Genomic DNA, 23,917 nt, shown 5'->3' with positions numbered 1-23,917 from the left:
GCCCTACGAGACCAGTATGGAAGCATCCGAGATCACCCTACAGCACACATAGTGCTCTCCAAAGCAGGGTGTGCATAGGGGTGCAGGAAGAAAATACTTTTTGTACCATTAACAAATAAAAATTGGTGTTTATTTCGTCTTCATCTCACCCTTTTTTAGTTTCTATTTTTTTTTGGGGGGGGGAAGGGCTTCATAACATACATAATATCAGTACATGTATATAATTTGAAAATAAATAAAGATACATATATTGGATTGCATCTCAGGAATAGGTCCCAGATGAAAGTCAGGCTTGGTGTTCCCAGGACAAACCCAACCCTGAGGTGCAGGGCTCCGGCTGGGTTAGGGGTACAGGACTGGCCCCTGGCACAGTCCAAACCCACATATATGTAGCCAATATATTCGAGTAGGAACCACAATCAGCAGAAAATATCTTCTAACCAGGGAAAAAAAAAAAAAACAAACAAACCCAAACAAGGAACCAGCTCAGAGAAGAGGAAAAAAGGGCTCAAGAGATGATGGTGACTTGGGAGACAGATAATGGCACCTGGAGCAAGGCATCTGCAACTTGGAGAGCTCCAGCAAGGAGCGTGGGATGAGGGATGGAAGAGTGATTTGAGTGGGGGAACTGAGTCGGTTTGGGGAGGACATGGCACTGCTGCAGAGCCCAGGAATGCGCTCGGATGTTGCAGGATGCTGTAAGGGGTGCCTGGTGACGTTCCCCTTAGCCTGCCCTGCTCACAAAAAACATTAGTGAATGCCAAGACATGGGGACAGGACTGAGATAATATCTTTATGAATATAACCTTTGCTTTTGCTCAATACAAGACAATTTCTAAAGCAGTCCATGTTCCTAAGTCACTATTGCAAGATTGTCCCATGCAGGTGACGAGCAGAAGGGACTGTGACCATCACACTCCTCCTCCCTGACAGCCACATTTCCAACACATGCAGGAACTCCAGACCTTCTTCAGATCGTCTGCAGCACAAACCACCTCCAACCCCATACTTTGTTAAGGAAAGGACTGTATCAAACCCACCAACCAAAAGCCATGCACAGTATGAAGTGGTGACAACCACAGGTTGAACCTGCCTGTTCATCTCACCAGCTTTTTGCCCAAATAATACTTCTCCAGCACAATCGTGTTTGTTTTTATTTAAAAAAAAAAAAAAAAAAAAAAAAAAAAAAAGCTTAAAAAGCGTGGACCTCCTGTTGTCCATCTCCCCAATCAATTCTGCTTTTCCTTCTCTTTCTACTAGGCAAATTCTGAGCTTGAACCTCAAAATTATACATTACCCAACCTGCAAATAGGAGTTCTTGGTGCATTTATCTCAAGTGTTTTATGCTGTCAACCACAATTATGATATTTTCACAAAAGCCTGGCTTCGCAGATACAGTACTTCTCTGCACTGGACTTAAATTACAGGTCAGGGAATCAAATTTTAAAAAAACAAAGCACCCCAAACCTGTTTCTTTTGGATACCTAATTCTAACATAGAAAAGATGCAGAAACCCGCCAAGTCTTTTACACCAGTGCATCACACCAGGAATAATAATAATTATTATTATTATTATATTTCTAGAGTATATTCTAATGATATTTTAAGCATGTTTTCTAATTTGCCTACCTAGGATGCCACTACACAGATTTAAGACTAGTACTTCTGGAGGTTCATATATTATACATTTTATAAATTATATATTATATATGGCAGGACAGTTGGGACTAGATGATCTTTAAGGTCCCTTCCAGCTCAAAGTATTCTATACTATTAGTATATATACATAATATAATATAATATTATGATATGTTTTATTATATATTATCTGTTATATATTATGAACATTCATCACCTGGAGAAACCCAGGAACAGTGGAGTGGCAACTAAAGCCCCCCTGGACCCAGCTCCAGCCATGCAATGCCCCATTGGCATCACCACCAAAGGAGGTGAAGGACCCAAGCCAATGCTTTGGGGGACTGATGATGACCAGAGTCATGTTTTAGTTCAATTCTGTAGTTTGAAATCTTCCTATCCTAAAGATAATGTTTAAACAACACTAAGCATCCTTTTTTTTTTTTTATCTGAGCTATATACTCTAAGCTTTTTTTTTTTTCCCCCAAATGTGAGTTATGTACAATGGCGTATTGCCGAATAATAAATCAATAACTTGTGCAGCTTGTTATTTCTCCATGTGTCATATGGCACACAGCTGACGGCAGCATTTTTTGGAGGGTATCTGCTCTCACATCTCCAACAAAAACAGAAATTTGAGCCGACCCTCCCAGTCCTCAGTGGTTGACTTCTGGTGATTGGCTTTTGTCTTCAGAGGTAAGAAAGAGGTGTTCATGCCTAACCACAGTGATGAGATACAAAAAAAACCCTTACTGGAAGGAAGGCGAAAAAGTGCTCCAAGCATCAGGAGAAAGACCCTTTTTCATAATGTAATTTAATTATTTGAAATTTATTTATTTTAATGTATTTCTTCTAAATTTATTTCTTTTAAATTTTCGTATTTTCTCTAAACGACATGGAAGGCTTCTGGGAGACAGAGCAGCATGGCCTGAGAAACCCTGCTTTAAATCCAAGATGTTTTAAAATATTGCAGGCATCACAGCCATTTCACAGACCAAATAAACCACCTATCACTGCATCCTGTGACAAATCGATGTTTTTTTTTAATTAATTCACTCCCACTGTGATGAACAAATTGTTATAATGCTCATAGTTTAGTCTGGAATGTCAGATTTCTCCACCTATTACACAGGACCAGTAAAACTTACAGACCTCCCTAAATATTTACTGAGCCTTAGATGGCTCAGCAAACATTTCATAGGACACACTATCTTTATGAAATTAAGTTTTTCTACCTGACCAGGCTGATGGGACATCTCATGGCTGCCTGGGACATCAAGCTCACCAGGGACCATGCCAGAAAATAGACTTTGCTCAGCACCTGAGCTCATGCCAGTTGATTGTGCTCCAAATATTTTTCTTTCAGTCTCAACCTCAGTTATTCATCAATTTTTTTACATAATAAAAGGATGACCTCGAAATTGAGGTTTGGTGGGTAAACAAAAGGTAGAAAATGGGGTACAAAAGAAATTAAACAGCAACACCTGTGGGATGGAAAGCTACGGGATGACTTCTCAACCTTTGCAAAGCATCAGCTGAAACAGGGAAAGGTGGGTGGGGTGGAGGTAACCAAAAAGCCAATCATTGGATGAGCCTGAGCAGGGATGGGCAAAGATCGGTGAGGTCAAAGATGATAAAAGTTTGGAGAATGGGATACATAAAGAAATAAAAACTTGTATTCCTGACCCTCAAACTGCCAAAGATCTGAAAACTTGGAGGAAACTCATATCATAGGTGCTATGTTACTGGTGACCTCCAAACTACATCTTCATACACAGCAATTATTTCGTGCAATACCCTAAATTCAAAAGAACAACAAAATAAAAAAACACAACAAAAACATTGCAATGCAAAAATGGTATTTTTCTCTCCCAGAAGCACCTGGGTGTTATCTGAACTTTGTGGCTGCTCTGGGCTTATCTGCTCTGCAGAGGAGGCCACTTAAGGAGGGCACAGGGATGGAGCGGCTGCCGGGCAACAGAGAACCACCGCTGAGGTATGATGCTCTGATAGCACCTAATGAGTGCAAGAGCTATGGGGATGTCTTGCCTGAAGTCGCCAGCCCGAGGGAGGGACGAGACCATGCTGTCTCAAGAGCTAAACAAGTCTGCACTTTGTATGGAGCCTGGTGAAGGACATTCCATCCTCCTGCTGCTCAGAGCAAGCACCGCATCAGGCAGCAGTTGTGGCCACCAGCTACAGCCCCTCATCCAGCCTCCACCCCATAAACCTGTGAGATACATGGAGAGGAGAAAATGACCCTTGCTACATGATGGGGCACGCTGTATTTAAGTTACGATTCCTGCAACAGCAATGTTTCTAGATTACTAAATAGATCGTTATCAGTCCAAATACAAGAGTTTGCCTCTACAGATAGACCAGGATTTATGAGCCTGGACTTCATCACCCAGTTAGGGTTTGTCTTTCTTGTACTCTTCCATCATCTGCTAAAGCGTATTCCCATGCATCATGAATCATCACTAAATCCTCCCTAGCGATGCAGAACAGTTGGTTTAAAAAGTAAGTGGTAAAGAAACATCAGTAACTGTCTTTATCCAAGGCAGAACTCTAATTTAATTTACCATTTTTTTCCTTCTCCTCCGATTTTACCATAAACAGCGGGCAGAGATGTGTTATCATTATTGTTACAGTGGGCTCAAAGAGAGGACGTTGCTACTGCAAAGACGTTTGCAGACTCTTGGTACGCAGCACGACAGCAGCTATATTTATAGGAGGCATCAGGCTGAAGCTTGACTGCCTGAGGATGCCTCAACCAGTTGTTTGCAAACCACTGGAAATAGCGTTGTCTTCAGACAGAAGGTTTAAAAAAACATTTGCAAGGCGCATTGTATTAGATTTCACCAAGAAAAAAAAAAAAGAAAATAAAGGTTAAAATAATCCCATGCTTCTGTTAGATGACTTTGTGGTAGGTATTTTGGTTTCCGTAACATCAGCAGCATGCCACAGCAACAACTACATCATGGCTAAATACCATTCTTGCACAAATTCCATTACAATTTTAAGAAAAATCCTTAGCAAATATTTACATTAGTCATTTCTTTTAGCAGAAGTGTCCAAATATTTCAGCAATCTGTCTTCAGCCTCCTGCAAGCTTTGGAGATATAAGAAGCCTATCTCTGGATGCAGAGGAGGACCCCTCCACTTCAGGTAACAATCACCAACAACCCCACTTGTAAACCCTTGTTAAAACCACAAATATCTCAGACAAATTCACAATTCAAAGTAATATAACTATTTTGCCATCTTGAAACACAATATTAACTACCTAGTCTTCATCTGTAGACTGGCAACTATCATTAAAAAGCAGGTTAATCTTTGGGCCAGCTAGGAAGGAATGATATTCTCAAGACCCAAGATCTGAGTATGTATCATCAGTTTTCCTTCCATGAAATTCCATTCGTCCACATGCAGCATGTAACTCCAGGAAGAGGAAAGGTAAGTTATTAAACCATGCAAATAATTCACCCAAGAATTAGCACTCATGCATCTGTACAGCTTATTTATATTTACAGAAAGCTAACTATGTAGAGAAGACCGTATTCTCCACCAGCAGAGCTTGCAGTGCTCCAGCCCCAGACAGATGATGTGCTCCACCATTAAGAATTGGAACGAGCCCTTTGCAAGCAGATGCCTCTGCAACTGCTCCACTCATCCATACATCAAATACTGACTTTAATGACTTCATGTACTTGACAGATTTATAGGAGAAAGCTAATTAGGTCACTGGTTATAAGCTGGTCCAAGGAGAATTACAGATTGCAGCAATCAGGAGCTCTGCATACACCTCGGGCTTGGGGAGGAGCACTGACCTGCTAAGAGATCCCAGCCCAAGCACGGAAATGCCCTTATGGATGACGGCATCCTGGCTCGCTCCTGCAAAGCCAGCAGAGGCTGCCAAAACCCAAGTGCCCTGAAATCCCACCTCACTGAGGTATCATCTCTCTCCAGCTTTCAGGAAAGGTCCTCCTTCCCCAAGTCTTTTCTAGAAAGTGTATCAGTTACCTCTATAGAAAAAAATAGCTGTATTGGCTTTGCAATAGTCTTTTAGTTTGCCTTTTTATGATGGGTAATAGTAAAATAGAGCTGTTCCTAGAAATACAGACAGGTTTTCCCATTGAATTCTTAGAGCATCTACTGAGTAGGGTGCATCAGCATACAAAGACCAGTTAAAAAAACTTAAATAAAAAATATAAAGTGGGTTTGAGCAGCTCTGCTCCACCTTCTTGACCAAAGAGAGAGTTAACAGAGAAGCATCAAACTCCAGAGCAAACATCCACAAAATGATCCACTCAGGGCTATATTGCTTATTTTTGACCATCCTCATATTCAAGGAGACTTCTCTTTCTGACCTCTCAGGTCTCTTATAACACAGTAGAGGCCTAAAATTAAACTATCAGGGTTTCTGGGAAGGGCTGGTTTAATTCTTTTGTCTCAGCTGGACACAGACCACAAAGCACAGCTCCTCAAATACTAGCTTTAACGAAACTAATGATAAGGAGGATTTCTGTTGACCTCAGCCAAAGAAGAATTTAATCTGAAAGGAGGGCATGCAGTCTGGCATTAAAAAAAAAAAAAAAAAGCATTTTGAAAGTCTATAATATATTTACTGTATTATACAGCCCAATTATATGTTGTGCATCCATGAAACAACATGTTCTTTAGCAGTTTTCTTGTCCTGCTTGTTGTTAGATAACAAATGATGTTTGGAGAAGCCTCCTCCCATCCTAATTAATAGACTATGCCATCTTGTTGTATAAGTTACCTGCTAAATTATGGCCTGTATTTTTGTTATCTCTCTTACAGCATGTTAATTTGAGGCTGGAAAGTGACATTCAGTCTTAACAAACCTAAAGCAAGGCTTAAAGTTCAACTTTTCCTAATCTGCCACAGCTATTGGAGGTCATAAGGGTCTCAAAACTGACCTTGCAGAGTATGTATGAGAGTGACATTTCCCCTTGCTCCCCACAAATTAACACTGGAAAGCAAAGATTGGGGTGGCATTTTCAACAGATGCTGAAAAATAACCTTTATGTGATATTAAATGACACAGCAGCAAGGCAAAGGCAAGAAAGAAAAATTGCTCATGGATGAGCCCTCTGAGCATCTATCAGAGAGACAAAAGAGCAATGGTTAAGGCCTTCATGATGTTTGAGGATACTTGTATCCCAAAATGTTTATATAAAACAAGCAAATCTCTGGCTGGATTTTATTTTACAGGTAGCAGTAAGTCATATGGTAAATTAGAAGTTAAATTTGAATAATTCAGCATACACTCCTTAACATAAAAGAATTAAAGGGACAATTTAAGAACTTCAGCAGTGCTACAAACTCATGTCAACACTCACTGGCATCAGAGAGTAAATATTTCCAGACCTACCTGTTCAAGCTTAAAGATGTGTTGGTTAAAGTAGTGCTGCAAGCGCTCGTTGGCAAAGTTAATGCAGAATTGTTCGAAACTATTATTTTCATAGTCTTCAAACCCAAAAATATCAAGTACTCCAATGGATAAAGTCTGCAAGAAAAGTAAGAATGCAGATTAGAATAAAACACATAAGTAAATGGATTATTTGTATGCAGTACATAATCAAAAGCATACAAACAGAATTACATATACTTAATAGCAGGACTTTTAATTTTTACTGGAATTGTTGGTATTATGTCATCTGGAAGACAGCATCAGAGAGACAACATGTAACTTTAGATATCTGGACAGATGGCCTTTTCTAAAAGAAAAGTCCTTTTAGAGTTGGGGTTTTTTTTTAATTTATAGACAAATTGACATCTTTGAAGAAACCTGAGCCCAGTTCCAAGTTATTCTATTGCATCTAAAACAGTATTTATCTTTTGAGGGGAAAAATGGGGATAGCGTTGGGAAAAAAAGGCTTACACTGTGAAGACAGTCCACAGAAACATGCCTACAAGGTGAATACAGGGTGTCTAAGCAAACACGCTCCAGCTGCAAGCCTTCCAAAGAAACACCTGCATGGCAGGAGCTTGCATGGAAATAATCCATTGCAACAAAGGAAAATAAGTCTAGTCAGAAGTAAAATAGTATTGAATATAAAATATCCACCTTGCATATCAGATGACTGTCTCCTACTGAGAAGCGTAACCCAGATGGACTGATTTTTGGAATTGTTGATTCTCTCTCACAGTACCGAAGGGGATGTAAAGGAACGTAAAAATAGTAATGCTGCTGAAAAGGAGGGCTCAAATCCATCCCGAGTCGGGTTCTTTCATAGTTAAAAACATAGGCAATAGAGCTGTTGAACAAACAAAACAAAAGCTCCTTTTCTAACCTAATGGCCCGAGAGCCTGCTTTCCCTGCCTTCTGCACCCTTTGAAGACTCAGCTACAGCTTGCCTTGAATGAAGTTCTCTGGGCAAGAAGGAAACCAAGCCTTATTTCCCACGCATGCTGTCCCAGGGTGCGGTGCTCTGGCACAGCCATCCCAGCCACTGCCACCAGGTCACAAGAAATGCTCTGCAGGACCAGCCCAACACTCCTCCCAGCCCAGCATCTCCAACCATAGCAGCAGGACATCCCATCCTGGGTATGTCAGCATGGCTCTTCTGTGGTCCGTCACCCTTTTCTACCAGCACCCACAGTTTTGGGATGAGGGAGGGACAGAAGCACCTTTGTGCTCCCTTTAATTCATAGGCAAGAGGTGTGTAAAGAGGTACCCATCCAATTTTTTTTTTTTTTAACCCATTGACACTATGATCCCTCACAGCCTCTCAGGACAACTTCTAGATGTTCACAATAGAGAAGTGTTTTCTTTTACTAAATCCATAGTCCATAACATAAATTGCAGGATTTGGTGAGTTACAGTTATAAGATGCCTTTTTTCCACCACTTTGATGATTTTTAAACCTCAACCATGACCCACCCCACATCCTTTTCTCCAAGCTGAAAAGCCCTAACCCTGTTTGGTCTCTCTTCTGTAACCTACAATGACCTCTTGAGATGGTCATCAAGACATGGGTGCACCAAGGTTTTTTATGTTGGCAAAATGAGGCCAACACCACTGTGAATTCACAGCATGCTTTACAATCTCCTGGCCCCCTCCTCTCCTCCTGAACCAACCCTGCTCCTCCTGTACCAGCCAAGCAAGGGGCAGCAGCGGACCCTGACCACATGTATGCTGGGCTGCAAGGAAGTGCAACCCGTCGCTCCCCGGGCTCAGACTATCCCTCCTTCCCTTAACAGGAGAAGAAATGTGGATCTTTCTCCTTCATGTTTGTACTGGATTTCATAATACTTGAGAACCCAGTACCTCGAGCCCTCTGCTTGTTGGATGAATTTGGTAAACATGGGGGAAGAGGGAGGTGAGCAAATAAACCTCACTGACACAGGGAGCCAGGGTGAAAAACAAGCTTAAGTAGGTACAATTTCTGCTGCAGCTGCCACACCTGTATATGATTGTTCTGTTAAACAAGTAATTAAAGTTAGTTATAAATAAAACTCAGATTGTGTCCAGCTAGAGAGCCTGTTGGCATCAGAAAAGGAGTGAAGTCTTTGAAGGACATGTGCACAGAGAGCTCCACCAGCAGTGCGTTACGAACTGCACTCTGGGGTAAGCTTCCATGTCTAACCAAAGCCATCTCACTTATACACGGGTTCTGTTCGTATCTTACAATTAATTAAATAAAAATATTAAGCGAGGTAAAAGCATTAGCACTGGTCAAATGAACCAAATATCAAGCAGGGAGGAGAAACACCTCCACCTCAGAAGAACCTGAAAACTGCCAGCCACCCTGGTTTTAATTTTCTTGGTCTTATCTGCACTCTGGATTTCGTAAGACTACCTTCCTAAGACTAGCCTAACTCCACTGCCAGAAAGATAAACCAGACTATCCGCAAGTCTCTCTATGCTGCAGTTTGTCTGTTTTCAACAGACCACATAACGTGGGAGGAAAATATTCCTTCGGTCCTCAACTCCTGACCAGGGAACCACCTACAGCTGGAACAGACAGGACTGCCGTGGGCAGAACGGCCAGCCAGCTTGTGAGTTGAAGCTTTGTATGATATGGACTTCAGCTACCAGAACAAGTGAAAACACAGTAAGAAAGCATATAAGCACAATGATAAGACTCTAATTCATTTTTCCAAGAGGTCTTTGGCTACTTTATCCTTTGTTCAGGCTTTTCACCCTATTCCAGGGCCAGACTCTACCTCCTCACCCCCACCCATGCCATGACAAGGATGAGTACTGAAGGTCCTTCGCCATCTTCCCAGAAGTTTGCATCACTTGTCAAAGTGGCCATGAGAAACAGCCATTTGACCAGAAGATGGAAATTGGGAAGCCACTGGACCAATGACTGAGCCTAGCAGAGGAATTCACTCTCACTCACTGCTTCCCAAGACCGAAGCATCCTTCTCCTGCTTATCCCAACAAACATGACACCCTTTTGTTCACAGATATATTCATTAAACGACAGCCTAACAAGCAGAAATCTTTTGCTTCATCTTTTTAAATAGATTTCAGTAAAAATTCTTATTAAATTCTTTGTATAATTAACAGCTCATATTTTATCTATATTATGGAAAAAGTGATGATGGAAATACAAAGTGACTTTTTCTCATCTATGATACCAATGCGCCATTCACATCATCCTTGTGTAAGCAAATCCCGACCCCAACCACCCCACCGCTGTGCAAGCTTCTCCCTACAATACACAAGAGCTCCACAAAATTACTCTAGATAAAAGTCCCTATTGCACTACATAAAAACAAGACTCAGAAGATAAATGCTCACACTTCCAGAATCCTTATGGAATTACCGACACCAGCTTTCAGAAGCACTGTGCTGATGCTCTGTGGACATAGTTAAGCCTCTGCCACGAGTGAACACTTTAAACTGAACAGAGTTTTCAAGCTCTCACAAACATAATTTAATATGAAATAGCTGAGCGCAAAACTCCTCCCCCTTTCTTTTAATGATGGTTAATTTACTGTGTTGAAACTGGTATTAGATTCTAATGTGTGCGTGTAAATACATTTATAAAGCAAACTAGAACAGTTATATATAGAAAAAAAGGCTATTGCAGTTACAAAAGAAACCTATTAAAATATATATTTTTAAGGTGTCTTTTTTGAAGTTTTTGCTGACACCCAAAATTAAACAAGCTCAGAGAGGTAAAATGCACAGAACTCAAAAAAACCCCAAACCTGCATTTAACAAAATCACTGCAGGTATCAAACCATGCATACAAGATGAGGATGGTTAATTCTGCCATGGTTGTTACTTTGGGAAAACCAGCATTTTTCTCACATCACTGACTACGTGGATAACTCCTGAACACATCCAGAATACAAATTCTAAGATGTGGGGTTTTTTGCAGTGTTTCACACCAGAGAAATCAGAGCAGAGCTCTGCGGTGAATCAGGTTGTTTGCCCTCTGTTGCAGGAGGCAGCATCACAGAGTTCCCGAAAGAAAGAGGTCAATGCATTTAAGTTGGTAAAACTTTTAAAAATGAGAAATTGGGAATTTATGGCTGTTTTTCTGCTTTCTGGCCAGGGTACCTACACAAAAGGGTTATATCAGTTTTTCCATTATAAAGCAGCACAAATCTACGAGTACAGAGTCATTTCTTATAGCAAGGTGAAAAAAAAATTATTTCCATTGAGGTATGTGTAAATGAAATTATTTTGTTCAACTGCCTGACAAAAGCACATAATCTGGCTGGTTTTATGATTAAGTTTGCAGCCCAAAACATAAAGAAAATAACTGAAGGAATTTTATATTTACAAATCTTCTAATTCTTCAGTTTCAAATTCACATGTTGAATGAGTGTTGTAAGGAAATCATGCACGTGTAATATAATTTAGAGCTCAATTAGCCAAGTCTAGTTTACGCATTAATGTTCTTCCTTTATCAAAACTAACATTTAAAATTAACAAGTATGCAGCACAGACAAGCCTGCAGCAGATGACTGCATTACTTAGTATATAAAATCTACAGCAAAATTCCTGTAATTAAAAGTGTACATCTACAAGGATTTTAAAAATTTGGGCAAATCCTGGGTTAGTAAGCACTTTCTGGTTGAGATGATAAAAGGAGACCTCATGCTGCTCTAAAAATGTCACAGCCATGACATTTAAACACCAAGCACAAGTTTTAAGGGCTTTTGGCAAATGACTGTCTTGAAGCTACATGCTCTCCAATCCCCAAGCCACTTATAAATAGCGATCGTTGGAGCTGATTTATGTCACCCCAAATGCATGTTGGTGACGTAATTCCACCATGGAGGTATATTTTGGCAATTACAAATAGGTTTGCTTCAAATTCTGGGGAATTTTTTTTTTAATATGTTTTAAATTTTTTTAATTTTTTATTTAACAGTATTCCAAAGCCAATACTGTAAAAAAAAAAAAAACCCAAGCACAAAACACCAACCAAAAAACCCCTCACCATTAAATCTAAAAGTACTACTCCAATCTACATGACCACAATATGATGAGCTATATATGAAGCAAGAGGCAGTGATTTGCTACAAATTTGGAAGTTGGGACCTAAAAATAATGAACAGATGCGCATGAAACCCATTGCGTGTTCAGCAATTCTTCCTCTGTTTCAAGTCAGATAGCCGAGAATTAACTAGTTGATTAAATTTAAATGAATTTTCTTCATGGCCATGAATTTGCATTCACCATCAGCACCTCATCTGAAAACAGCAGCAGGGTTATTCAGGAAGAAGTTAAGACACTTCACAAGAACCAAATGGGAAAAGCTTAAAAAAGCCCTTGGAAGAAATGCCTTTTGGCTCACCACGATCTATACTATATCATAATTTTAAGAAACAACACAGACTTCTAACAATTCTTAACCTAATTTATGGAAGGGGAATTAAATAAGAAATTCCCTGAGGTTTAGTAATCTAGTTCTCAAGATGAGGAAAAGTCTCAGACCTCATTAATAAAGGTCAAATTTCAGACAGTTTGCAGGGGATCATGAGAACATAAAAGAAGCTAAAAGCAATAGAGAGAAGACCAGGGAAAACAGAGTCAGAGTGAAACCAATACACAGCAGTGCTGCTATGAGCATAAAACAAGCTGTATCAAATAACTTATTCACAACTTGGTTCAGAAATAATATGCTACAAATCTTGTCGGCAAGCAATATAAGCCAAATCCCACTGTGTTTTCCCAAAATAATTCACTGTACATTTAATTAAATTTGGATATCAAAGGTTTGATTTACATCTTCCAAATACTTGCTTGAAAAACACAAGAACGACGGCTGGGTGGGTTTTTTGTACCGAGTTTCATCTTTTGATCTTCTCCTTACTGCTGACATCAAATAAACACACATATTGGGATACGAAAATTGTCTCCATTCCCATTGTCCAAAGTTCCTCTGTGGATTGGACATTGTTAGGATCTAGGGTCTTCTTCCCACCTATCACCAAACTACCTAGTCTACCAGCAATTAAATAGGCTTAACTAGCTATAAATAGCCTCCCATATACACTCTGAATTCAGATGGTTTTGCGTCTTCTTTTACCTCTGCATAACACGACTGTTATATAAGAAAGCCTTCTACCAAAAATCCATCATCTGACAACCTTCTGAACCTTCACAACCTGCGGGATTATTTCAAAATATATCTCAAAAGTCAGAGGCATATTGGTGGCAAGCATGGGCTAGGATTAAGCCAGGACATTTGCTGCAGGGTGAGTCACATGTTGCTCACCCGCTGTAAACTCAGAAGTCAGCAACCTTTTGCGGTGAGGTACAAGACTGCATTTTTCTTTCATCAATCAGAGACTCAGTTTAGGAGATTTTCTGAGGGAGCTGGTAGATACTAGCAAGTAGATGTCATCCAAGTGTTGAGATCTTGCCTTCCAGCGAGGACCTATTCCCAGGGTCCAGAGACACCCCTGAACCCAGTCCACCTTCCAGTTACTCGTTGGTGTTGCCCAACCTCAAGACCACGTATGGAATGTTAAGAATCACCTATATCCTCATCTGGGGTTTCTCCAAGCATGAGCTGAAAAGGATTTCAAGAGGATTGTGAAGTGGTAGGAAAAAACAAATTAATTGGCATCAGCTCGGTTCCTCCAGGGCAGAGAAGGGTGGTAATTGCTGGTTGGTGTCTCAATGGTAGCCGCAGAACCTGGGATGCCCTCGGCTGCTTGCTGGCAGCAACATTATTCCTTGAGGGCAAAGGAGCAGCTATTCCCAGCCCTGCCTGCTCCAGGCAGGCGCTTCTCCCTCTGTGCTGGAAAGACCCAAGTCAGGAGCTAAAAAAAGGGGCGAGGAAGTGACACTGTAGAACAACGCAAAAGAAAATTGGCTAGTCAATGTTTAATGAAGCTGCTCTCTGCAGCTCTGTACAATGCACATAAACTCTCTTTGTTAACCTCTCTACTCATAAAACAGGCAGGATTCGTGCATTTTTCATGATTTCTGGGGGACCTGGGAACCAATCAGTGGTCACAGAGGACTCTGAAGATAAACCTAATTACACTCCTGTCTCTAGAAGTATGTATTTCTTGCTATTTTGTGCACTACCTTCTAGTTTCAAGAGAACCTGGCCCATGTAAAGTCCAGGACTGCCTCACTAGATCTTGCCATCAGCATGAGCCTGCACATTCCTGCAGCTCCAGGTCCTGGGCGTTTGCCAGTATAGGCAGATCTGCTCTTGTGCAAGGACACCACCACTCCCAGCTCCCAGTGCTTCCTGCCTGACCTGGATCTGATTGCTACACCATGTGATTTCGGGGAAAAAAAAAAAAGGGTCAGAAAACTGGGAATTGGGAATGAGATGATATAGGGAGATAGGCAAGAGGAAGGTGGTTACACTGCACAGCAATCTTGTCTGGAGGAAGCAGAGGGTTAATATGCAGCAGCGATGCTGGAAAACAGCATGAATTTGGACTGATCTGGCTCTTACCTGCTGAGATTTGAGGTTGGGAACCAAAGTTTAAACCTACCATTGTGCCCTGCTATTACAGGCATGCTGACTAAGCAAGCAATAGTGTCCTCCTCTGATTTTGTATTTAAATGTTATGGAACAGATAATATTTTTTTAAAATCACTGGATCATTAAAAAAAAAAAAAACAAAAAACCACAAATTAATATTTGAGATGCATTTCCTTGTCAAAACGAATCCACCTTTTCTGCTTCACCAAATACACAAACAGTGGGGTTTTTCCTGACAGCCCAGACAAAACTTTTGAAGACTTGGAAAAAAAATCAGGAAAGAACATGACATTTTTGGTAAAATATTAAGCAGAGGGAGAGGAAGTATGTGCAGTCAGAAGACACACTGGATGTTACCCACTTTAACAATCTTTCTTGTCAGAAAAGCGTATTACCAAATTTTATATGCATGTATTTATTTCCAGTCTATAATTATGCTCCGCAAGCATTTCTATGGAGTTAAATAAAGGACCAGCTACACTGCATGCCTCTGCAACTTTGGTCCTACAGCATAATTCAAACGTAATGTTAGCACTTAGCAAAACAATCCTCCTTTTGGCAGCTGCAGCTTCAGCCTGGATGTACAACCCCCCCAGAAAAACCACACGCTGCTGGCCCATGCCCAAAATTTCCAAGCAAAGGGTAGCTGGCGAACTGGAAGCTCGTGCGTGCATGGATGCATCCGTTCACCCATGCTTTTTGGGGTCAGCATCCCCCCACCATGATGAGCATGGATGAATACACGAGAGGTTTTGGAGAGGATGTCCTGGGTTGCAGCATCCAGCTCCTGCTATCACCGGAAACTTCATGTCATCCCTTCCATCAGTTCTTTGGGAAAGTGGTTCGGCACTGCACTGGTTTCACTCTTCTCTTCATAACCTTTTTTCCCCTAATCTCACTTTTTTGCTCATTATAGACATGCTCTCTCAGTACATACCAACACCACAGCTTCTTCACCTTTTCTAATTATTTTTATGGAGCAACTTCACCAAAACACCTTGCATTAGTAAGATTTCCCTTTTTTCCCCTCAATTATATACAGTCCTATAGCTTTACTCACAAGGATGAAAATTATTTGGCATTGCTCCTGGAGGGGGTAGGGGAACAGGCTTTTGAGGCTACAACAAAACCTCTTTTCCAGCTGCTTTGAGGATATATTATTCGAGGTGCTTCATCCTTCCCGGCTCAGCAAACACCAGTTAAAATAATGACGCCTAAAATACTAACCAAGGAAAAGTTAACTTTATGTTAAGCAATGTCCTGTTAGGAGCTTGGGGAATGTTTTATCCCATAGTTACCTATTTTAAAAACACAATAGTGTAGCCAACAGAGCTGCTGAGACGTTACCTTGGTGCTTTCCTCCATGTCCTTCGAGTTGAGGAGTGCGTGGTTAATTCTGAACACAATCCAGTCGAACAGGGCACTGTACAACGATTTAGCCATGGAGTTTCGCACGGTCACAGCCTGAAAGAGAAAAGAAAAAGGTGATTGGAAATTATTCTTGCTCTGCAGTGAAATGGGTTTTGCTTCTCAAGCACCCACATCCAACATTCATATTTCTCCCTTGCCAAAGCTTTTGTCAACTGTTTTAGTATACACTGGGTATTGATGCCATAGGGAGTTGGTTGCAATCCCAGGGCCATGAGATGTGCCCCTTGGCTTGGTTTCCCTTGGTGCATTCAAGTGGATGATGCAAGAGATCATACCATAAATCCCATCACTGGTGGCAAAAGGAAAAGAAATAAAAACATATATAAAAATAAAAAAAATATGTTAAAAATATGTATTTAACTTCACCAAGATCCTTGAAGAGTTTATTTGGGGAGAAGGAAAGAGGAGGGTGGATACTGCATAGCAACAATAGCAAATTATGTGAAAGCACATGCTGGGGCAGACACTGCCTGGTACCAGCAGAAGGGTTGCAAAGAGGGAGGCTAAAATCCCTATAGTGAATCTGTGAGCGTTACTGAAAACTTGAAGTTTTCCAGGTACTGCCAATGGGAGCTACAAATTGTGGCAGGCAGATTCACTCCTCCTCCAATGGCTCTAGAAAGGGGAATAATACCTCTGAAGTGCCATCGCCACCATGTTGCTCTCAGCCACGATGCAATGAGATTTTGCTTGATTGACCTTGATGAAAACCAAGACCAGAGGAGGGTACCCAGGCTGCACTTTCCCAAACACATGTGCATTGGGACAGGCACCTACATACATAACTGTAAAGCAGTAATTCATATTTAAGGGCTGTCATTGTTCTTGCTGCTTGTGGTTCTTCTTTGGTTTAAATTATTACCTTGAGTTGTACTGCAGTGCTTTGGCACATACTAATCACCTGAAATCTTATGGTAACAGCTGTGACTGTTAAATCTTGGTTCATTTTAGCCACTGTAGAAGAATAAACAAGGAAACAGAAAGTTCACACATAACTATTTCAGTAAAACCTTGAACTGAAACAAATTGGTGGCTTGTCACACATTCTCACCAACCCTCCCTTCAAGGTACATCATCTCAGTGGCCTTATTTCACTGACCCCAAGCAAAAGAATAAAGCTCATGTAGCATCATTTATCTTCTATTAGCTTGTCCCTACCTCTTTTTCCTTGAATTTTTTGTGAAAGCATCTTTTAGCATGAACACAAGCTGTTCTGCCAACGTTTTGCTCTTAATGGGCAATTAATCCAGTACGCAGTCTCACTTTCTCTCCCTCTCAAGTTGGAACAGAAGGCAGTAACATGGTCCATGACTGAGGATGCTCACAAGCTCACAGTGTACATAAGCCTCCATACACTGGTAACCATTGCTCAGTGGCAATAAAATGATCAGATAAGCCACGTTGCAAGGATAATTGCAAAATATTGCAACAGTTAACAAGGAATTACTCGCTTGCCCCAAAAAAGCACTGCTACAAACCAAAACCAAGTGTATCATGAAAATATATGAGCAACAGGACTGAAAGGTTTTGTTGTAGCACAGACCAAAATAGCGCTTTTAAAGACTGAGTGTGAGCTGTTGAAATGTCTGAGTTATCCAACAAGTGTTGGAAAGCAGACAGCATTTAGAAATACAAACAGGTCTAGTTTCCAGTAACTGTTTTTCCTTCCCTTTGCTGAAGTAAAGTTTTTTTGCTGTTTTTATTACAAGCAGCATGGGTTGTTTGGGGGTTATTTTGCTGCTGTTTTTATTTTGTACATTTTCCCAAAATGTGGGGGAATATTTAAGTGATTAATAGAAAATTTCAAGACAAATTCTCTAACCTCATGCTCCATTTTAGCATATTTGATTGGATAAAGCTGGAAAACAATCAGTGCCACTGTCACACCAGAATAATCAGTCTCTGGGGAAAAGCGAAGGCCAAGACCCAGGAATGTTTCTTGCTGCCGTAATGCTTTGTCCTAGCGTAAACCAGCCCAATTAACTGCACCAATACAAAGGCGTGCAATTAAAAACTATTTCTATTTAAAGCCAACAAAGAATGGCATCGTTTCCTCTATACAGTCATATATGGGCTTATACTGCAATACTTTTCTTTCTCTCTTTTATTAGAGGCTGTAGGGGATGTGCAGGACTTTACCTCTGAACTTTCATCTTTTTTTCTAAAATAGATGAGGATATTGTTAAGCCTGCACCACCCCAGCATTGCCCAGTCTCCTCCAGGGATGTGCAGGGTGGGCTATAAACCATCGCTCTCTTCTTCCCAAGATGGGCTCAGCTACATGGCAAGCTGGGAAGCCCATGAGGAGCTGCTCTCCTTGCTACGCTTGGGACCCAAAAATGTGATCAATGGCCCAGATCTCAAATTCTTCAATAGTTATTTTTAGGAGCAATGGCTGTATCATAAGAGCTGGTAGGAAACTCCCGGCAAAGCAACATATAGAGAATATAGGGGAGGTGGAGCACACGTACCCATGGATCCCATTTGCAAATTTGTTGGCTCCTTATAAGCCAATTTCTTCTCTCTGTTGTACTGACAAATCCAGATAATTCCTCGACAGACACACCGTCATAGTGGACTTGCGGCTGTGTAAGCCCTGCACGCTCCCCCAGACGATGAAATGCAGTGGGGCCAAAACTGGGATGCTCACTTTGCATCATGGTACGTGCAGTCTCCTCCTAGCATGATTTCCACCATGCACACAGCAAAGAAATCTGGTTTCGGACACCCAAGTTGCTCCAGTGCTGCTGGGTGCTATAGGGTCCCACCACAATGGGCTCACATACTCACCTCTTCACACCATGATGGACCTGCTCGTGGGGAGCAATGTCCACCAGCACTGGGAACAAAGTCCATGGTACCCAACAGCTGTGGTACCCAAACCAACAGCAGCTTTCTAAAATGAGATATTTTTAATTAGCTTGAAGAGCTTGCCTTCCTGCAACATCCATTTATAAAATACCAGCAGAAACATTAATCCATTTTATATGACTCAAGTTTGGTTTTTTTTTTTCCATTTCAATGAAGTATTTATTCTTTAGAATAGATCCTGAATGACATTACATTATAGAATCATAGAATGCTTTGGGTTGGAAGGGACCTTTAGAGGTCATCTAGCCCAACCCCCCTGCAGTGAGCAGGGACATCTTTAACTAGAGCAGGTTGCGCAGAGCCCCATCCAACCTGACCTTGAATGTTGCCAGGGATGGGGCCTCCACTGCCTCTCTGGGAAACCTGTTCCAATGCTTCACCACCCTCATTGTAAAAATTTTTTCTTATGCCTAGTCTAAATCTATTCTTCTTTAGTTTAAATCCATTATTCCTTGTCCTGTCACAACAGGCCTTGCTAAAAAGATTGTCTCCATCCTTCTTATAGGCCCCCTTTCAGTACTGAAAGGCTGCAGTAAGGTCTCCTCGCAGCCTCCTCTTCTCCAGGCTGAACAGCCCCAACTCTCTCAGCCTGTCCTCACAGGAGAGGTGCTCCAGCCCTTGGATCATTTTTGTGGCCCTCTTCTGGACCCACTCCAGCAGGTCCATGTCCTTCTTGTGCTGAGGGCCCCAGAGGTGGACGCAGTACTCCAGGTGAGGTCTCACCAGAGCAGAGCAGAGGGGCAGAATCCCCTCCCTCGACCTGCTGGCCACGCTTCTTTTGATGCGCCCCAGGATTCGGTTGGCTTTGTGGGCTGCAAGCACACCTTGTTGGCTCATGTCCAGCTTTTCATCCACCAGTACCCCCAAGTCCTTCTCCGCAGGGCTGCTCTCAATTCCTACATCCCCCAGCCTGTACTGATATCGGGGGTTGCCCCGACCCAGGTGCAGGACCTTGCCCTTGGCCTTGTTGAACCTCATGAGGTTCACACAGGCCCACTTCTCCAGCTTGTCCAGGTTCCTTTGGATGACATCTTGTGCTTGTGCCATGTCAGCTGCACCACTCAGCTTGCTGTCATCTGCAAACTTGCTGAGGGTGCACTCAATCACACTATGTCATTGATGAAGATGTTAAACAGCACCGGTTCCAGTATGGACCCCTAAGGGACTCCACTTGTCACCAGTCTCCATGTGGACATCGAGCCATTGACCATGACCCTCTGGATGCAACCATCCAGCCAATTCCTTATCCACCCAACAGTCCACCCATCAAATCCGTATCTCCCTAATTTAGAGAGAAGGATGTTGTGGGGGACTGAGTCGAAGGCTTTACAGGAGTCCAGACAGATGACATCCGCTGGCTTTTCCCTTGTCCACTGATGCAGTCACTCCTTCATAGATAGCCACTAGGTTAGTCAGGCAGGACTTGCCCTTGGTGAAGCCGTGCTGGCTGTCTCGAATCACCTCCCTGTCTTCCATGTGCTTGAGCATATCTTCTAGGAGGATCTGCTCCATGATCTTCCCAGGCACAGAGGTGAGGCCGACAGGTCGATAGTTCCCAGGGTCCCCCTTTCTTCCCTTTTTAAAAATGGACGCAATGTTTCCCTTTTTCCAGTCACCAGGGGCTTCACCTGACTGCCATGACTTTTCAAATATCATGGAGAGTGGTTTGGCAACTATATCAGCCAATTCCCTCAGGACTCTGGGATGCATCTCATCAGGTCCCAGAGACTTGTGTACATTGAGGTTCCTCAGGTGGTCTCGAACCTGATCTTCCCTTACAGTGGGACTTTATAGATAAAGCCCCTCACTATCCTAAATAGTTATCAAGCTACCTAATCTGAGGACCATCAGATTTCTTTTCAAATTAAGGAGCTGCTGCAATTTCAAGAGTATGATTTCACATTTCCCCCCAAATTGTTGGAGTAGTCCACTTTGAAAACAAGTTTTCCACTTTTATTGTTAATTTCAACCATTCATCTTGCATTGTCATATGTCACCATACACAGACAGTTTAAAATACCACTAGTCCATAAAACTCTTGAAATAAGAAAATAAATAAAAGAAAACCTGTACAGCAGTTTGTCCCTTTCGATACGTCTTGCTCTTATTTTCTCTGTTCAACAGGGTAAAGCTGCCGATGAGTGGCAGGGTAAAGTGTGCTCACCCTGCCCAACCGTCCCTGCTGTTCACATCATGACCTGGTGTGCAATATTCAGGATATTCTTCTTGTACTTCAAGAAAGGATTGTACTACACACATTCACTCCTACGCAGCAGAGCATTTAAAATAAGTGCTTAAACATTTGTTCCTGAATTTATTAACTCCTGCATTTACTATTCTACATATATTAAGTGTGAATATTCTCTGAAATATATAGCACATATTACATAAGGCTTGTCTTCAGGTAGTCACCTACAGCTTCTTGTCTCTTCTGCAAGTCTTACATGACATTTAGGTAGATCTGGAACACCGTGGCACTCATCAAAGCATTTTTATTTTGCTCACAAAGCAAAATAAAAATAGCTCCTGCAATGCCAAAACAAATCTCTCGGGGATCAAAATGAGCGCAACATCTTGCACACACGCAAAAATATTGCTGATTTGAAAACAAGACAGATCAAACACACTTTAACTCAGTGGTTCAGGAAGTAAGCTGAAGACAAGGTTTTAATCAATAGGTTTCCTGCTCATCAGGCTAGCAAGGATATATATTTTATTTATTATTTGTTAGGGTTGGCCAACTTTTGCTAAGATCCTGATATAAGATATTTGGAGTTCTTCATAAGATTGCATTGCCAAATTAATTGTCCTGAAAAATTTCACGATGGGCATCCGATTCAGGCTACCTTAAAAATAGATATACTTTTGGAAACATCTTCTGCCAAAAGGAACAAGGGGAAGACAGACGTAAGAATTAAAATCTCTCTTTGAAGTGTTTTGGAGCAAGGACTTACAGTTTCAGCAGTGACAGCCTGTGTTTTAGAGATGGCAAAAGCTATAATCTAAGAAAACCAAACTTGCTCAAATTAAAAGCCTCTGTAAAACACATTTGTACAAGTTCAGTAGATTCTTAATTCTTAAGATTAAAAACTCTCTAAACACATACAAGCGCATCTTCCATCTGCTGCTGTCCCTACAGCGGTGCCACCACCGCTCCCCACCCCCGGGTCAGGATTTCTTACTCCTGCTATTCTGCACTCAGCTGAGATGTGAAACTCTGAGTAAAGGTCTTTTTCTGCTGGCATTATTCAAAATATTTCCTGGTACCCAGATAATCCAGGGAAAACAAAAGTGTTAGAACCCCCTCAAAACTTATAAATGGAAAAAGCAGGGAATCAAGTAAAAAAAAAAAAAAAGTGTTAAAACTCTACTTTGTATGCCTGCATTAAAAAAAAAAAAAGAAAATTAAAATTTTCTTCCCTCCCCCTAAAAAATAGTTCTGCTGGTTGCAATCAAATTCCAAACCCCAATATTTTAAAAAAATATTATCTATGAAACTTCCATTTTACAGGATTCTTTGCTATAATGATACTGTCTTTGCATTACACAGTCCTACACTACCTTCTCCCACAGAAGCAATGACTCACGAAGAGCAAAAACCAGAAAACAGCTGTATGTGATAATGTAAAAGGGTGGTATTTTGATACACTTTTTTTTTTTTTTTTGCACTGCTTCTGTTGGCTGCTGTTTGTCCTGGTTTTTGCTGGGATAGAGTTAATTTTCTTTCTAGTAGCTGGTGTAGTGCTGTGTTTTGGATTTAGTATAGGAATAATGCTGATAACACACTGATGTTTTAGTTGTTGCTAAGTACTGCTTATGCTAGTCAAGGATGTTTTCAGCTTCCCATGCTCGCCAGGTGCACAAGAAACTGGGAGGGGGCACAGCCAGAATCCAAACTGACCAAAGGGCTATTCCATACCATATGAAGCCATGCTCAGTATACAAGCTGCAGGGAGTGGGCAAGGGGATGCTGCTCGGGGACTGTCTAGGTATCAGTTGGTGGGTGGTGAGCGGCTGCATCACTTTTTTTTTTTTTCTCCTGTGTTTGTTTCTCTCTCTCAATGTTCTCCTTTTCATTATTATTATTATTATTGTATTTCAATTATTAAACTGTTCTTATCTCAACCCACAAGTTTTTTTTTACTTTTGCCCTTCCGATTCTCTCCCTTTATCCCACCAGGGTGGGGAGGGTGAGCAAGTGGCTGTGTGGTGCTTGGTTGCCAATGGGCTAAACCATGACACTGTTAAAGCCTGTGCAGGGGGCTGGATGGCCAGAGCTGGTATAGCTCTGAGGAAAAAAAATACTTTTAATAAATGCCAGAATGATAGCTTCTTTCACCTTGCTACATATTCAGAAACCAACCACAACAGCTTATACACAGATAACCAAGATTAAAGCTTCCTTTTCACTTCCTAAAACCCTGGTTAAACCAGCAACTTTTTACTCTCCCTGCCACAACTGTTTTTTTTTTTTAAATAAATAACTCTAACGGAGCACCTTCATGCTACAAGCTGCCAGTTGAATTTTATGGCTTTAAATATTGAAAAAAAATGGACTGCCACAACTGTAGTGCTTCACAAGCAGATGGGCCCCTTTGTTCTAAAGCTCCGGCACTGGATGTACCGACTCTGAAGAACTCATTAGTAAAAACTCTTCTTACTTCCAATTTCTTTTCAAACCTTAGGTCTTTCCCCTGCATGTCTCCCTGGACCTTCTTGGAGATGCAGGGCTGCCAGAAATAGTAAAACTCAGGCTTGTATTTGTGCAAAGTCTGCATTGGTATTGCAATGTCACAAATCTTCTAGACTCTGGACTTGGTCCTGGAGCCAAAACCAGGACAAATCTCTAGCTCTTTGACCCCAATATGGTATTAAGTAAGGCACAGGCTGTTGTTGTAGGGGCAACATCAGCATTTAAGATATACATATCTACCAGCAGGTAATCTAATGGGGAACCTTCTATCCCAAAAAAAATCTTGAATTTGAGCACAGGCTGCCATCAAGGTGGTCCATGACAACCGAGCTCAGTC

General features: G+C 41.4%; 1 protein-coding gene across 1 annotated transcript in view; it reads right to left on the bottom strand.

The window, feature by feature from the left end:
* Positions 1-23,917, bottom strand: part of MYO9A (myosin IXA) — a 154,786-nt gene that overhangs the window by 58,704 nt on the left and 72,165 nt on the right. Inside the window, exons 9-10 of the mRNA XM_075714213.1 lie at positions 15,933-16,049; positions 7,034-7,168 (exon numbers count right to left, since the gene is read on the bottom strand). Of these exons, the coding sequence (XP_075570328.1) occupies positions 7,034-7,168; positions 15,933-16,049 (252 nt within the window). The remainder of the gene's footprint in view (positions 1-7,033; positions 7,169-15,932; positions 16,050-23,917) is intronic.

The sequence above is a fragment of the Pelecanus crispus genome, chromosome 7 (assembly GCF_030463565.1).
Source record: "Pelecanus crispus isolate bPelCri1 chromosome 7, bPelCri1.pri, whole genome shotgun sequence".
Taxonomy (NCBI): Eukaryota; Metazoa; Chordata; class Aves; order Pelecaniformes; family Pelecanidae; genus Pelecanus; species Pelecanus crispus.
The sequence above is the reverse complement of the archived record's forward strand: the minus strand, read 5'-3'. Positions and strand labels throughout refer to the sequence as shown.